The 15,544-nt window shown below is 40.2% G+C and overlaps 1 protein-coding gene across 1 annotated transcript in view; it reads left to right on the top strand.

Annotated features, from left to right (window-relative positions):
* The first annotated feature begins 7,702 nt into the window (after nt 1–7,702).
* LOC109634263 (inactive phospholipase C-like protein 2) overlaps nt 7,703–15,544 on the top strand; it is a 47,097-nt gene continuing 39,255 nt past the window's right edge. Inside the window, exon 1 of the mRNA XM_069524387.1 lies at nt 7,703–7,870. Within this exon, the coding sequence (XP_069380488.1) occupies nt 7,796–7,870 (75 nt within the window). The 5' untranslated portion in view covers nt 7,703–7,795. The remainder of the gene's footprint in view (nt 7,871–15,544) is intronic.

Genomic DNA, 15,544 nt, shown 5'->3' with positions numbered 1-15,544 from the left:
TTCTTTGTAGGGGTCTTGAGAGAGACAGAACCTGATTTTACACTGTGGAATGTGATACTGTGCTATCAGCTCTCCCCTGGAGCTAGGAAAATAAGGGAGGGAGAAATGCATTAGACCGTGATAACAGAGGTGGAGGTCACGATGTAGATTTTCTAGATAAAAATTAAGTGTAGTCAAATTCCAAGTTTGGAAATACCCATTTTCTTAAAGTTGAACCTTCATCATATTTAATTGTATCTATTTTACAGAGTAATGCAAAAGTTGCTTCAGGTAGTAGCTTAACTAAATAGCAAATATGGAATAAAATAAAAAGTTGAATAAAAAAAAGTTTGGCCCTCCATATGAATGCATCTGCAATTACTGATATAATAACAAAAGCAAACATTTTAAAATGTGCATACACCAGAATTTACTACAAAAACTGAAATGTAAGATTTGTAGCTAGTGCTGTCAGTCAATAAAAATAACCTCCCAAATCCAGCCTCTGCAACCATATGAGCTTTGTATGTGAGCAACCCAGTGTGACAGTTGATCCTGGCCAATGCTGAACTATAAGTGAATATTATTTCCACCTACTCATGTTCATTTCTGATTCTGTGGCAGCTGCAGCTCCAGCTGAGCCTCTCAGCGAGAAGAAAGCACCTTCACAACACAGACGGAGGGAAAATAAGTCAGGAGGAGTCGATAAAGTCAAAGCAGTTACAAAACAAGTGCTGAAAAGCCCACATCCTCTCAGCACAGTAGAATTCATGTGGTTCAACTTGCACATCCCTTTGAAAAACAGAACTATTAGTTTCTTTATGTTTAGTTTGTACTAGACTGCCAGTCGTTTTTGATAACATGTCCGTCGTTTCATGCCTTTGATTGGCCAAGGACTATGCTGACTCCAAGTTTGGTTGTCATCCTGTGGTAGGACCTGTCCTGGATGGTCAGCTGAAGGATACTCTGACATATGACCTCTTAAAGTCTTGATGTAAGATTTTTTCAATCTAATCGGCAGCTGATATACATTTATATTTTAAAAACAGCCACTGACACAACTTCATCTGGAATTAAAAAAACATTGAAAGCACAAAAAGCAAAAGTTTTTAAATAATAATAATTATAATGATAATCATAACTTTATTTGTATAGCCCTTTTCAAAAACAATTAACCAAGTTCTTTACAACAAACAAAAAATACAATTATTAATAATTATAATTATAATAATAGAAATAAAGATATAGATTATTAAAGCAAGAGACATCACATGGTAAAAACCTTTTTGAAAATATATGTCTTAATAAGTGAGATAAAACGGGTAAGCTTAAGTCTATGTCCTTTCTATTTCACCACCTTATTTCTTATTAATGCTATTGTATGTGTAATGGTAGATTCCAATTAGCCTGAACAGACAGAGCAGGTCAGTCTGAGTGAGTGGGTACAACTTCTAAGCCCAGGGTGACCCAGTTGTCAACACCTCTCGCAGGGTGTGTGAGAGGAGCACTCGTTATCAGGAGCCCTTTTTTAGATGGAGGCAGAAGTGTGTTCACTCACAGTCTCTAAAACTAGAATCCAATTTTATTTTCTCTTGATGTGTGAGATTCTTTTTAAAGTCCTGGTGGCTGAATACACACTAACCAACAAGATTTACGTCCCCATGGGTCCAGGTTGCTTTTTGAAGGTTAAGGCCATGTTCGAGGATTTAGGTTACATTTAGAGCAGAGTTCAAATAAGACATTTAGCCCACTTAGTTGTCCACACGGGGATAGAGGGAAAAATGTGCATGTCTGTGTGCATGCTTGTCTCTGAGCGGTAGTCCTTACTCTGAGTGCATGATTTGTATGAATGTGTGAAAAGGTTAGACATGCGACTGGAAGGTCGGTTTGGTAATCAAGGAGAATCGAGGTCAGTGTGTGCGAATGTGATTGTCAGCAGGTTGGTGGTTGCCAAGAGGTGTGGGTGGAACACAGCACGCTCCGAAAATAAACACAAGAATCTCAATTAAACTAATTCAGAGCTTACAACAGAGATTGTGGATTCCGAAAGCATCACATCCGAAACGTTTATAGCTGTTAAAGTTGGATTGTGTTTTTAAATTCAAGCGTGACACTGAAAACTTCAAGTTAATTCTTGGTAGACGACAGTTTGTTTATAAATAAGGCTTCTCAAAGGAGAAGATTTTGTTGAGCTGTCCGCTCTTGAGGTGTTCTTTTAAATAAGAAAACTAATTTAGATAATTAAGAAGAGAATGAGTCTTTAGTTTGGGTATTTTTTGCGAAACAAGCTTGTTCGTTGCTAGTTACAGGAGAACAAAATTCAGCACTTATATCATAGATCACATCTACAGGACATTCATGGTCACAAAAATGACTTATTGATCTTTTTAGACCCTGTGGGTAATAAGGGATATGGATGTTTGGGGGCCGATGCGGGAAAAATATTTCCAATACCAGAGGAGGGCTCCAGGAAAATGTTTTTTTTTAAACTTTGTTTTATATTGTCATTGTCATGATTGGCGTTTTTCAACATATTTCGGTGACTGACATTTATGAGCCATATAAACAATTCAATCTTGTGAATTTAAATGAGGTGTCATAAAGGGCCTTGGAGGAGGTATGCACTCTACTTAGTGTGGCATTCTAGTGATAAATAATATCTCTTTTTAAACTTATATAATTTGACCTTATTTACATAAATATTTTTTTACATGGATACATATCTTTTCTGTATGAATTGTTCTGTAAAAATTGTCAGGCTCTAGCCCTTGCAGCACTTGGACATATCTCTCACTAAATACTGCCTATTGTCCTGGATGTTAAATGCCCCGTGCTGGACCAGCAGTTTGGGAATAACATACAGATCAATGTCCATGTTGCTCACCAGTGGAAAGATAAGAAAAGTGAGAGAAGAGGAGAAAATCAGTCGGAGAGGGTGAGAAGTCTGAAAAGGCAGAGCTGGACAGAGATGGCGGAATTAGCTGAAGTGAAAGGACACTGTCTGTTCTGCAGCCAAACACCATTAGCACCTTCAGCTGGCTGTAATGCTGAACAGGCTTCTCCCACCAGCTCAGTCACGAAGCAGGGAGGATGCAGGCAGAGTCGGGGAAGTGAGGCGCGGATGAAGAGAGAGAGAGAGAGAGAGAGAGAGCGAAACCATACATTTTGCATGCACATGCCTCAGTGAAGCCACAAGGGTGCTCCTCTTCCTGCCTGCCTGTCCTCGTTTCAGGTCTTGTCTCTCCATCCATGAGAGGTTTGAAATGACAGAGGCGGATTTTCCACCAGATGTTTTCAGACTAAAAAATAGTACTTGTGTAAGGACTGGGTGGATCCTTTGCCTTGACAGTGTGAGTTTTTGTTTTTTTTGCAGCAGTTGTTGTGTGCCATCTTGAAACTACTATGTAATAAGTGGTCCATCAGACAAAACATAACAGATTGAGATCAGTCACAGGGATTGTTTTGAGCCGTGTGTGTTAGTGTGTGTGTTTTATTTTCTTAATAAGTGACACTATTGATTACTTTTATTTCCAATTTAAGTGTCAATTATTTCTTTATGGAATAATTGCTGCTTCCAGAGTTCCAGAGACCTAGATGACATCAATGCTAATGGTTTGATTGGTCTACCAACTAAAAAAAAAAGGTTAAGTTATATAAAGACAAGTAAGTAAGACATTCATTGATTAGTATTAACTGATTATTAAAATATTTGCTGATTCAATTTTTATCGATTGACTAATTATTGGACAAATTGAGTTTGAAATAGCGAAGCAAATAAAACAACTAATGAAATATCAAATATTTCTTGTCTTACCACTCCTAGGGACTAGTTGATGAAGAAACCAGTTTGTGTTTCGCTTTCTGCTTGTGCTTTCAGGAATCCTAGTCTCACTTCTCTTTTTTTACCCCGTCATTTGATTTTCTGTTTTATTCAAGTCACACGCTTTACCCTCATTGTTTACCCAACAGGCAGAGTGAATATCCACAACCAATTAGAAGCCAGATCAGCAGAACTCCCCTTCTCTCCACGGACTCCATGAATTTACACAGACCGATGCTAAAATGACACGATCTTCATAAAATTGGCCGTTATATCATATTCTTATTCTACAGCATAGTGCAAGCAGCAGTGGACATTATAGGCAGATAACTGGACAGAGTACACACAGTATGTGAGTGCACCCTTATCTCTCTGTATCAGCCATTTTCTAAGAATTTCTATAAATGTATCAGGTGTTCATGTTTATCTAAAACCATTGATTTATTCAGTTCGGAATTGTGAGTGTGTGTGCTCAGTGGTGTGACTGCAGATGAGCGAAATAATCACAACTGTTGTTACCAACTGAAGTTCAGGCTCTGTGAAAAATAGGGGATATTTCCAGGAAACTACTGAATCTGGTAAACAAAGAAAAACAGAGCAGGCTCATCTAATGCATTTCATTCATCCCGTCACCCCGGGTGGTCAGTATTCACACTGTATTTCCAAACACCTAATTCTGAGACTGATGTGTGTGTGTTAAAGTGCTGGAAACAGGTGCACATCTCCTGATTTGCCCATCTTCGTTTACATAGCTTGTGTGTGTGTATTGTTTAAACTGGGCGAAATAGTGGTGCTGGCGAAAATGTCTGCCCCCATGGTGCAGCCTCTCTCTTACCTGCCTTAACACCGCAGACTCCAAAGACCCATAGACCCATAATGTGTGCCTGTGTGCTTGCTTCGATTTGTGGAGCCACCTGCTATCGTAGACAGAGCAGATGCCAAAAAAAACAGTGGAGATGAAAGGATGAGAAACAGAGGTCTGATGAAAGCAGGGGGGGGGGGGGGGGCAGGTGATGGCGGAGATAGAGAATCAAAGAGAGAGAGATAGTTGACATAAGCCTGGATAGGTCAAGGTGAAAGCTGTAGGGAGTGAGGGATGCTGTACAAGACAGAGCGTGATACAGTTGGATGATGGGAGAACACAAATGGACAAGACGAGGAGGAGGAGAAGAACTTCAGGGAGGAGTTGGACGGTTGACGTGATGGTCAGCTAAATCTTGAGGCTGGCCGGGTGCCATTAGATTAGTAGATAACTGCACAGCAATCCAATTAGAGGCTAGTTTATCAAACAGTGATGCTTGAAGCACTGGAGTGGAACATAGGTGAAGGCCAAACCTGCACATCCCAGGGCAATTTCAGGCTACAAGCACAATCATACATTTAGCTACACTCACACACATACATTGAACGTGCGCTGTTTGCTAATGTTGTTGAATGCATGTCCTTGTAACAGGATGTGCCACTCCTCCCTCTTCTCCTGCTCAGCCCCTCCCGGTCTCGCTGCCAGACAAGAAGGAGACAGATAGAGGAGGAGAGAGGATCACATTTCCTACAGTCAACGCTGTATAGGTGATGTAGGAACCTGGCAGCCGGGTATCAGTCAAGAGCATCTTCCAGCCACCACCAGTCACCTCCACAATCTCCTCCTCTACCTCACGTATTGATTTTCAGACTGACAGGAGCTGTGATCGCCAGCGGAGATGCAGTGGCATGGTTTCCCTGCCCTGCGTTGTGATATACCTCTGTATGTCATGGCTGTCATGTATGTAGGGCCATTAGCGTGCTTGTGGTATCAGGTCAATTGCTACATCTCCTATTGATAGAGCCCTTGACTGGAAATAAATTGAAACAGATGCCTGCACTGTGGAAATGTTATTGACCAAGCTGGGGCTGTATTGTTAAGTATATATCCCAGCAGCCCCTGTACAGTGGTGGTGGTGGTGGGGGCATGCACACCTAGGGGACCCTGGCTTTCAGCAATGCAAAATATCAGCACCACAAACCCTGTGTGACTGACATTAAATCCTACTCGACACACCACGCAGCAAATGTATAATGTGAATGCCAGCAAAAGACACCACTACACTGATAAACAGGTTGAAAATACACGACAGTTAGTCCCAGAAATGACACAATAAACAATTAAAGGTAGAATCCATGGCCAAACCTCCTAAAATAACAATGTGTGGAATGGAAAATCCTGTCAGCTGTAAAAATTGCAGGCCATCACATGATAACGGGTCACTATTAACTTAATAGCCCACTCACAGCTGAATAAGTGGGTCCTTTCCGTCTGGCAAAGTATAAATATAAACCTGCAGCACCTGGCAGTTTATCATTCGCTTAGAACCTTTCCCTCGGTGATGCAACATCTGTCCAGATGATGCAGTTTACTTTGGTAACGTTGGCGGATTTCTAATTTTTTTAATTAGTCAGACAGCAGTTGATGAAAGCGGCTTCTCATGTCTCACCCACGACTGTTTGCCAGCTGAAACGACAACTGTTGGTGGCAGATTTTAGTAGATTGTTAATTAAGCTTTAGAGTTATTGTTTTTTTTTTAAATTTAATTTTGTTTTTCTTTCTGGCATTTTAGCTTTTACTAGTGCAGTACCTTTTCTCAACATGCCTGTTTGGAATGGGCTGTTTGCTGGTTGCAGCTTTTCTCTCTGAAACTGAAAAAGCGACCTGCAGTAATTGAGCTGCGGCGAGTAAACACAGATTTCTGAAGCTGCACCATTTCTGCTGCACAAAGAGCAGCTCGCTCCCAAACTGGAGAATCAGCTGTGGTTGCCATGAACGCGTTTGTTGTCACAAGCAACAACATCACTTTTGGTATTTTTTTCTTATTGATGGGTCCCAGAGGCTGCTGTAGAGTGCTGGTCACCTGTTTATTCAAAATGTATTAATAATGAATGCATTGCGCGTTGAAATTCCACAAAATCCGACCCCTAAAAATACACATGCCAAGTGTGAGGCTGATAAGATGAACGGATATGTGTTCTTCCACAGACAGACAGATATTTCTGGAAATAGTAGACAGATAAAAACAGTTCAGGTCCAAGGCTTTGTCTTAAAATTATAGTTCTGCAAAAGGGATCTTGTATAGTAGATATTTAAAAGCAGCTGCACATACTGTGTTGTGTATAGGTTGGTATAAATGACACCCACGGGGAAATCTTAAGGCCACATTCTCGCCTGCTGCATATCAATGAGAGTCATCTCTCCAATGTCTTCACATTCGCAAGGTGTTTGATGGAGGAGACACATAATCTCATGCCTCTGGTCAAACATTTTCATACCCAGAAGGCAGACTGGCAGTGCCACCTGACTGCTTCACCCACTGATCTTCCATCAAAATCTATCGCACTGCCAATGGAAGCATCTGCATCAAGCATCAGCTGTGGCGTGTGCCAAACTGTATCGTCACTCTTATCTGTGGTGAAAAATTAACCCGTAACTATGCCCACGAGCTTTGTCAGTTCTCAACCAGTCATACTTGCAAAGAGACTCCCACACGCTCTTAATGACAGGTAACAGGCCATTAAATTAAAAATAGCGTTGTGTAGTCAGGCTCTACTGAAACTGTACAAGCTGAGGGTTTCATGTATTTCAATATGAATTATATGTTTTTAATAAATGGAATAAGTTTAAAATTCACTTTGAAATGTAACCCTGTTTAATCAGCTGAGTGCGTGGTAACAGGTAGGGATACATTTATGACAATAAACAATTCAGAAGAGTCACCACAATAGTATTCAGTTTGGCTGTTTTGTTTAACTATAGAGTCACGGCTTTGTCTGCTTCAAGAGCATATGACTGAAAGTGAAAGAGGATGTGTGACTGGAAATGGTTTTCTCTTCACTTTTGAAAAGCAGAAGCCAAAAGACATACAATCAGCTGGAAAAAGTGGCGAGTCGGCTGTACTTGTTAGTGCATGCTTTGTCTGAGCCACACAGAAGTCTGGACATCTGTGAGGTGATTTTTCTTTTGGAGGGATGAGGGACCCTGCTTGGAAGGGAGAGGGGAAACTAAGAGACATGTGGACCTGGGACCCAGGTCTTCAAGTGAAGGTGAACGATATGCATGCTCTGAGTCTAAACACGGGTCAGATGGCAGCACTGTGGTGCAGTGGTTGGGCAGCTGTGACTTCTGTGCGGAGTTTCTATGTTCTGCCTCTGTCTTTGTTTGTTTTCTCTGGGTACTCCATCTTCCTGCACAGTTCATGCAGTTAGGTTAATTGGAGAATTTAAATTGGATGTAGGCTTGAATATGAGCATGTCTGTCTTTGTATTCCTGTTGTCAGACATGCACTGAACTCCAGGTAATCTCCTGATGTTTATGTGACAATGCAAATGTCCGAGATAGAGGTTAGAGGTACATTCTCTCGAGTTTCTCCTGCCAGCCCCCTAGTAAAGACTCTGGATAATGTCTGGGTGAAGTCATGTGAAAAAACGGCAGGAGATCCTCCACAGGAGTGAGTGGGAATGTTGATGAGACAAAACTGAATGAAGAAAACAAATATCTCAGGATAAGGATCGTTTTTGTACCACAAATGCAGATACACTGACGTCTTGTACCCCTTCTCTCGTCCAGTGTCAATCGGGATTTGCTCCAACATCCGGTGACCCTCAAAGAACTAGTGCTATAGATAATGGAATGTTTTTTTTTACCAACTTTTGTGATATGGTGTAGGCTTTGGTGAATATTTCCACCTTGCATGCTAGCATCATGCTGACTCAGCATTCTGAGACAGACAGAGAGAAACAGAGACGGTCTGTGAGTGCACTAATGGAAGCTCCTTCCTCCCTGCATCCTCACTCATGTAAAAGATAGAATTTAAAATGGATCTTGACAGACTGTCGAGAACATCAAGTGAGTGAGGAAAAAGGTGCGATTTAAAAACATTATTTAATTTCTTTTCCAACTCTGCTCCAGCTCGGACCCTTCTGCACTCCCATCATCTGAACTTTCACTCATGTCTGAATTAGCGACTGTTACACAACAAAGAGGCAAAACACCCACAGCTTCACCTACCTTCTCTCACATCCCATCAACCTTTGTATTGATTCCTCTCTGCATTTTCTCTCAGTTTATGCAGAGGTAAAGCAGGATGATTCATGTCCATTGTTTTCCTTCATGCGTCGCTGGTACACACTGACACCGCTGTCCTTCAGACCACCTCTGCACTGCTCAGGAACTGAATGTACGAAAATCAGTGAGTGGTGAGCTGGGCCTCTGTCTCACCCACATCTTTTTACCTTATCATGATCATCATAAATCTAGCATAGAGACTGTAGAACAAATGATTAATTTAGTTTAAGCCTATTCATTTAGAATTTCTATACTGTTGTGAATAACAGAATTCAAGTTTTGCTTAAAGCCTGTGTCAACTATTGAAATGTTTGAGGGACATTCATCTCAGTGACATTTAACCTGGTTTAATAGATAGACCTTAGAAACCTTAGTAACCATTAATCTCTTCATTATCTATACCACTTGTGCTTAGAGGGTTGCAGGGAGGCCAGAGCCAATCCCAGCTGACCTTGGTTCAGAGACAAAAAAAAATCATGTTCACATTCACACCTAGAGATATTTTAGTCTCCAATTAACCTGCATGTCTGTGGACTGTGACCCAGAAGCCCAGATAAAAAGAAAACTTCACACAGAGATGCGTTGTTTGGCCATCAGGTTCAAACTCAGAACCTTCTTGCTGCAAAGCGACAGTGCTAACCACTATACCTCCATACCGCCGCCTCAGTATCAAGCCATATAATTCAGTAGGACCAGAGACTACAAACTATTGTGTAGGGGCACAGATATGCAGATATGTACATAAAATATGCTTGTCAGTATTTGCTTGGTCACAGATCTGATAGAAAATGTATTTGTGTCATTTAAGTGGTACAGACCTGGACCAGTAGTGGTTGCTACTAGCAACAGGCTGTTCAGTTGACTCATCACTCCCCCTCCCTCTGCACCCTATATAACAGACTCTCAATAGTGAGAAGTAAATTACAATTTCATTATCATTTGGTGACAGCTGCAGAGACACAGCAGTTTCAACATGTGTAAAATGAAATTTCAGTTTATCCACTGAATTATTAGTACAGAAGTGAATAAGAAAACAAAGCAGTGATTTCAGACACAGAGAAAGAATCCACACACTCACATTAAATGGTGGACAGCAAATTTAATGGGCCATATTGTCAATAAGAAGTGATTTCAAACGCGCCCCAGCTCATGATGGACAAATAAACCAGCTCTTATAATATTCACTTCTTTCTTATGACTGCAGTTCATTTAGCAAGATGGTTATATACTGTGTATTTACAGCATTATGTACAGTATATATAGCAAAAATTTTAAACCAAATATGATTAATCCCTTTCAAGGGTTTATCAGTCTCTCGCACTGTTTTGGTTTAAAGGTGACAGTAATATGTTCCTCTCACTAAAAATTTTACTTTGTAATTATTATTTACTATTTTTATTAAAAATAAAATTCGATAGTTTTTCAATATATTACCAGTGATATGATTATTTTGTACTTTTAAATAGATATTATTAATATAGTTTTTTAATATAGATATTTTTTAAATGTTTGAGAATAGCTACTTCTTATGTGCTCAGAATAAGTGGACCAGCTCTACCTTGCTGCTAAGTGTATTTAATTAAAACCATCTAAACTGCATCAGCAGGGTATTTCAGATGAGTTGTTCTTTTCATTTCTTGCTCTGAGTTGCTGTTTCAACAGATGACCTACTGTAGGACAGCATGTAAATGGTCCTCAACTGCGTCGACATGACGCAGAAGCATAAACTAGGCTTAACTTGAATCCACTGCTCTCGTAACCTTAGCCATGGCCTATAACATTGCAAAGGAGCTGCACATTGCAGGTTCTGCCATCGACATCTTCAGCTCAGCCATGGACTGCAAACGAAGATGAATAACATGTCCCCACTTCCTCCCACTGTAGACAAAGGAACCCACAGTAATGCAGATATGGGTGCTGCCATCTTGCGCTGATGACATAATTTGGAGCCAGAACGATCATGTGGTGATAACGTGGTATCAAGGTCTCATCGATACATGTGCTCGACTTGTGGCATTTCAGATCAGCTGTCAATCATGAAGTTTCACCCTCTTTTTTGTGGCATCAAATCAGTAGCTAAAAGAAGAACAAACTAAAATAACAGAAACCAAAATTAATTTGACTTCTCCTTTGACTTTTTAGTTTTGTGCATTCCCCATCCACCAACATGGAGGAGGTAGGGTATATGACATATACTGCAGCCAGCCACCAGGGGATGATTGAGATATTTTGGCTTGACTTTTATGTCATCGATCATGTACAGACTATGAGCAAATTCAGCTCTTAATCAAATCATCAAATAACCTTGTTACACAGAAATATAATTTCTATGATAATGCCACATGTTTCGATGTAAAGGTTCTTCCTGATTTCTCCAAAAACCAGCACTGAGCCACTTTAATTTGTTAACGCTATCTGCAAGTGTTGTTATTCCTGGGAAAACAAATAATGTGGGAGGTATAATAATAAAGAAAGACTGAACAATCATTTATTTAAGTATGTTGTAATTACAAAATGGAAAATTTGTAAATCAACACTCCAGTACTCGGATGTTGTTCTAGGCTCTAAAGAGAAGAGTGAAATATTTACTTTAGGTGAATAAAAGGATGCTGAGTCCAGTTTCACATTATTTGGGAAGGTGTGGGGGTGTCGTCTTAGCCTACACAGATCATGTAAGCTCTTAAGCTGTTACAATGAATAGTTGTATGAACATCAGTAGGCTAAGCTTCCTCAAGAAAGGAACAACAAAAGCTTTATCTCGACAGGCTCCTCTCTTCTCGTGACAGAGGGAAGCAGATCAGGCCACTTTAGTGCCTTCTTCACCCTTCTACTTAGCTCATCTCCAGTTTCATAAGGGTTCACGGTTAGTTAGCATGTACTGTGTATTTGAATTGGCCTTGTGATGTCTGAATTCAGGCTTTGATGGGTGTAGTCAGACGCTGAGATTCTCCAAATTGAGTGACCTTGTACAGTAGTTTGTGGAGTCAAAAGAATAACCCTCATACGCAGCATATTCGATTGAGTCTCTTTTGCTAAATGTATTTTTAAAATGCTCTCTTGTCTGAAACGTCACTTTACCGTGAGATTAAAACCTTGTAACACAAACACACAGTCTGTCGACATACCTGCATTATTGTACATGTATCAAAGTGTTTTTCAATCATCACCTGAGGAGTTCTGTTATCTGCCACACCTCTGAACTCCATTAGCCCAGAAAATCATATGGGAATCTCCCTCTATTTCTGACATTATCATTTAATTAATGTGTTGACAACATGCAAAAGAGAGAGAGAGAGAGAGAACTTTCTTTATTAGGTTTGTCTCGTTTCCTTTTCCTCGCTCATAATTTCCCTGTTATCTGTTACAGACAGGTTTGTGAATAAGATAAAACGCTGGATTTCAGCTATGCCCAGTTTCCCAGAAGAAAGGTCACCTCTGATGAATTTCAATTACTTGTGCGGCAGAAATTGGCAGTTGATTGTAATCTTGGTTCAAACATAGTCAAACGCATTTTCATTGATAACATTATCTATGAAATATTTTTAAAAATCAGGGTCTGAAGGACAGGATGCAGAGGAAGCTGGTTAGGGTGTAGGTACAGCTCAGGAGGCCTCTCTGAGTTTGCACGATCCCTCTGCTACTCCGGGGTGAAGCGCTGTATGGAGTGAATGTGTATGTGGTAGTTTGCTTCCTGTTTTTCTTGAAAGGAACAAATCCCTAGTCTCATCTTCCCAGAGTCCTGCTTTAACATAATGTTTGCTCACTGATGACAATCTTAGAGGATTATGCAGATGGTTGTTTTTTTCTGGCTTCTTTGTGTTTGATCAGATTAGCTGTTGAGCATTTGCATTTGTTGTGTGTGCGATCTAGGTGTTACTTATGTTGTGGGGACCTAAATCTGTTTACACAATCACTTCATGAGGACTTGCCTTCTTTTCTTTCCCAGAAGAGCCTTTTAAGAAGATAATTAAATAGTAAAGTTAGAGTGGGTGTAGTTCACTTACCAGAAGGTCAGTGGCTCTATCCCTGGCTCCCTCATTCCACGTGCAGAAGTGTCCTTGGGCAAGTTAACCAAAATTGCCCCTGACAGCTGGGTGAGTGATGTGTGGCAGAGAAAGTGTTTCATATAGATGCACTGTATGACTATGTGTGTGTATGGCCAAACTGTTGTGTCATCAAGACTTGAGAAGTGCTATATAAATACAGAGCATTTTACATTTACCATATAAACGTGTCAGTCCCCGCAAGACCCCATTAAGTGAATCCTATTTTATTTATTTATTTATTTAAATTTATTTATTTAAAATTAAAACTATGAACCTAATACATCTCTCAGAGTCTTTGGTAAAGTAAATCTAATGTCCTCTGAAGTCTAATGTCTGCATGTCTGTCAGATGACCTCACAATGCAAACCTAAAGGGAAGAAGAGAAATAAAAGAGAAGCATTAGAAGGAGGCCTTAAATTCTTCCTCCTCAGGTTCACTGCAACCATCATGTTGTAAAACTTGGTGTGGTATTATTATCAGCTTGCTGCAGTGTTACAATACTGTTAAATACCTCCTGCACACTAAGCCCACGTAGTGGAATAGTGCAGAGCTGGTGTTCTCCTTAATGAGTGTGGTAAATCAGCCTGGATGCTCACAGATGCAGCATGTTAAATCACAATAAGACAGAGGAGCCTTCACCTGCACAGCCCAGTAATTGAACAACTTATATTAAAAAGTGTGTCTGAAGAGAAATAACATGAACACAAGAAAAATAATGGTCTTATTTAGGAGAGCATGATATCTATGTTTTTCCAACACATCTGCCGATATGTATATATTTTTTAAAAGGCCATGATTATTAAAATGTAATTAAGGTTTGTTATTTTACAGTTTAACCATAAACTAACAGTACATAAAAGGAAAGAAAATTAACCAAATATAAAGAGCTTGAATTAGGAAAATAGACAGTTTGGGGTCAAATGCAATTATAAATAGTCACCCTTTCTGCAAAGGTTTATTTTGCAAAATAAAATGTTGGATGGATTGAAAGCAGATGGAAGATCTCACTAGTTGTATCATTAATGTATGAGTGGTCACCACCCCTAAAAACCCTCTGCACTCGAACACTGAGGTTTTTTTTCAAGCTAACATTGGAATTCCATTCACATTGTGTGTAAGCATACAGTACATATCTTTTTCTTATGGCAAAATAATTGTCTCCCATTGTTAAATGCACAATTGCTGTTTTCAGCCATAATTGAGCTTGTCACTGGAGAGAGGAAATAGTTTATTCTAATGAATAGAGCTTTGAGTTGTGTTTCTCTGTATTTCTGCATCCACTGAACCCACTCCCCCTGCCCCCAAGCCCTGAGCAGCTGTTCTGACCCTGGTTTCCCTCCTCGATGCCCTTGCAACTCCCACACACACCCACACCATTGGCCCCTCACCTCCATAATTAAGCAGATGCCCAACAAAAAACGTTTTTGTCCTTGAAGATATGGGTCATGCTTTGACTTTGGTCATTGTGTTTACCTTTGAATAAGGTGTCTGTGGGCTCAATTGGATTTCACATTCCATCTTTAAAGGGACTCAACGTAAATGTTAGTGCAGAATGGCTAAGGGGTGCAGGGCAGCTGGTGGTTGGGGCTAAAGTTTTCCTCAAGGCAGTCTTTGGTCAACAGGTCTTTTTGCTACCTAAAGAGAACATTAGTGATGGCTGCCGAGAGCTCTGCAATGCCAGGTCCTCCCTTAAAACACTGATGTGGTTCTCCTATTCAAACTGATGCTTCTGTGGCTGCTGCCAGAAGGCACACAATGATTTTTGGGCTCCGCAGGGAGCTGTAAAGTCAACCACATGAGGAGATAACACAACAGAGAACCAAAATAGCCAAATGATGCTCCGCTCACTTATCGCTTAGTGCTTCCTCCCTTTGATACAGACTTCAGTTTCTCTCTGAAGCACTCAGAGCGCAGTGTAGTCATGTTGAGACGATCATTTCCAAGACAGTTTTACAACTCAGAATGCAGACAAACATGTAATTGTAATAAATAACCTCTGACACTGACTCTATTTGGCACAGCCAAAAAAGGCAATAAACAATTATTTACCATAAAGAGACTGCATGATAACAAAGTCTCTCTGAAAGAAAATTGAGATGGGGATCTGATGGAGCCTTGCCCAGATAGGATTGAGACAGTCCGCAGATTGAATTCTACATTCCTGAAAGCCCCGATCAGAAAGAGTGCCTGTTGCAGGTTTTATTTTTTGTAGTTGTTATTAGGTAACCACTGAGTCATCGGTTCTCAACTGTGGTTTTGTTGTAGGTGGTTTGAAGTAAACTCTCACATGTTTTTTTTTAATAAGCATAAGGAATTAAGTGCACTTGATCTGCATCTAAGGGTGAAAGGCTGTTCATGTTCTTCAAAGCAAAGGTCTGCCTTTATAGCACTTGCAAATATGTTAGGTGATCCAAGTGCCCAATTCATGAGGACCTTGGGGTGTGCAAAACGCCTACTGCCTATAGAAAACAAAAGATGCCTCCCGCTGCAAAAACTAAACTGTATTTGTGACCTTACACAGCAGTTTTTATACAAAACAACGGTGGATCGTGTTGTATAAGATTATATGTTCCGGTTGTTTTCTGCTTACAGCATCCCCACAAACTG

The sequence above is a fragment of the Paralichthys olivaceus genome, chromosome 5 (assembly GCF_024713975.1).
Source record: "Paralichthys olivaceus isolate ysfri-2021 chromosome 5, ASM2471397v2, whole genome shotgun sequence".
In the NCBI taxonomy this organism is placed as follows: domain Eukaryota; kingdom Metazoa; phylum Chordata; class Actinopteri; order Pleuronectiformes; family Paralichthyidae; genus Paralichthys; species Paralichthys olivaceus.
Note: the sequence above shows the minus strand (reverse complement) of the source record. Positions and strands in the feature narration are given on the sequence as shown.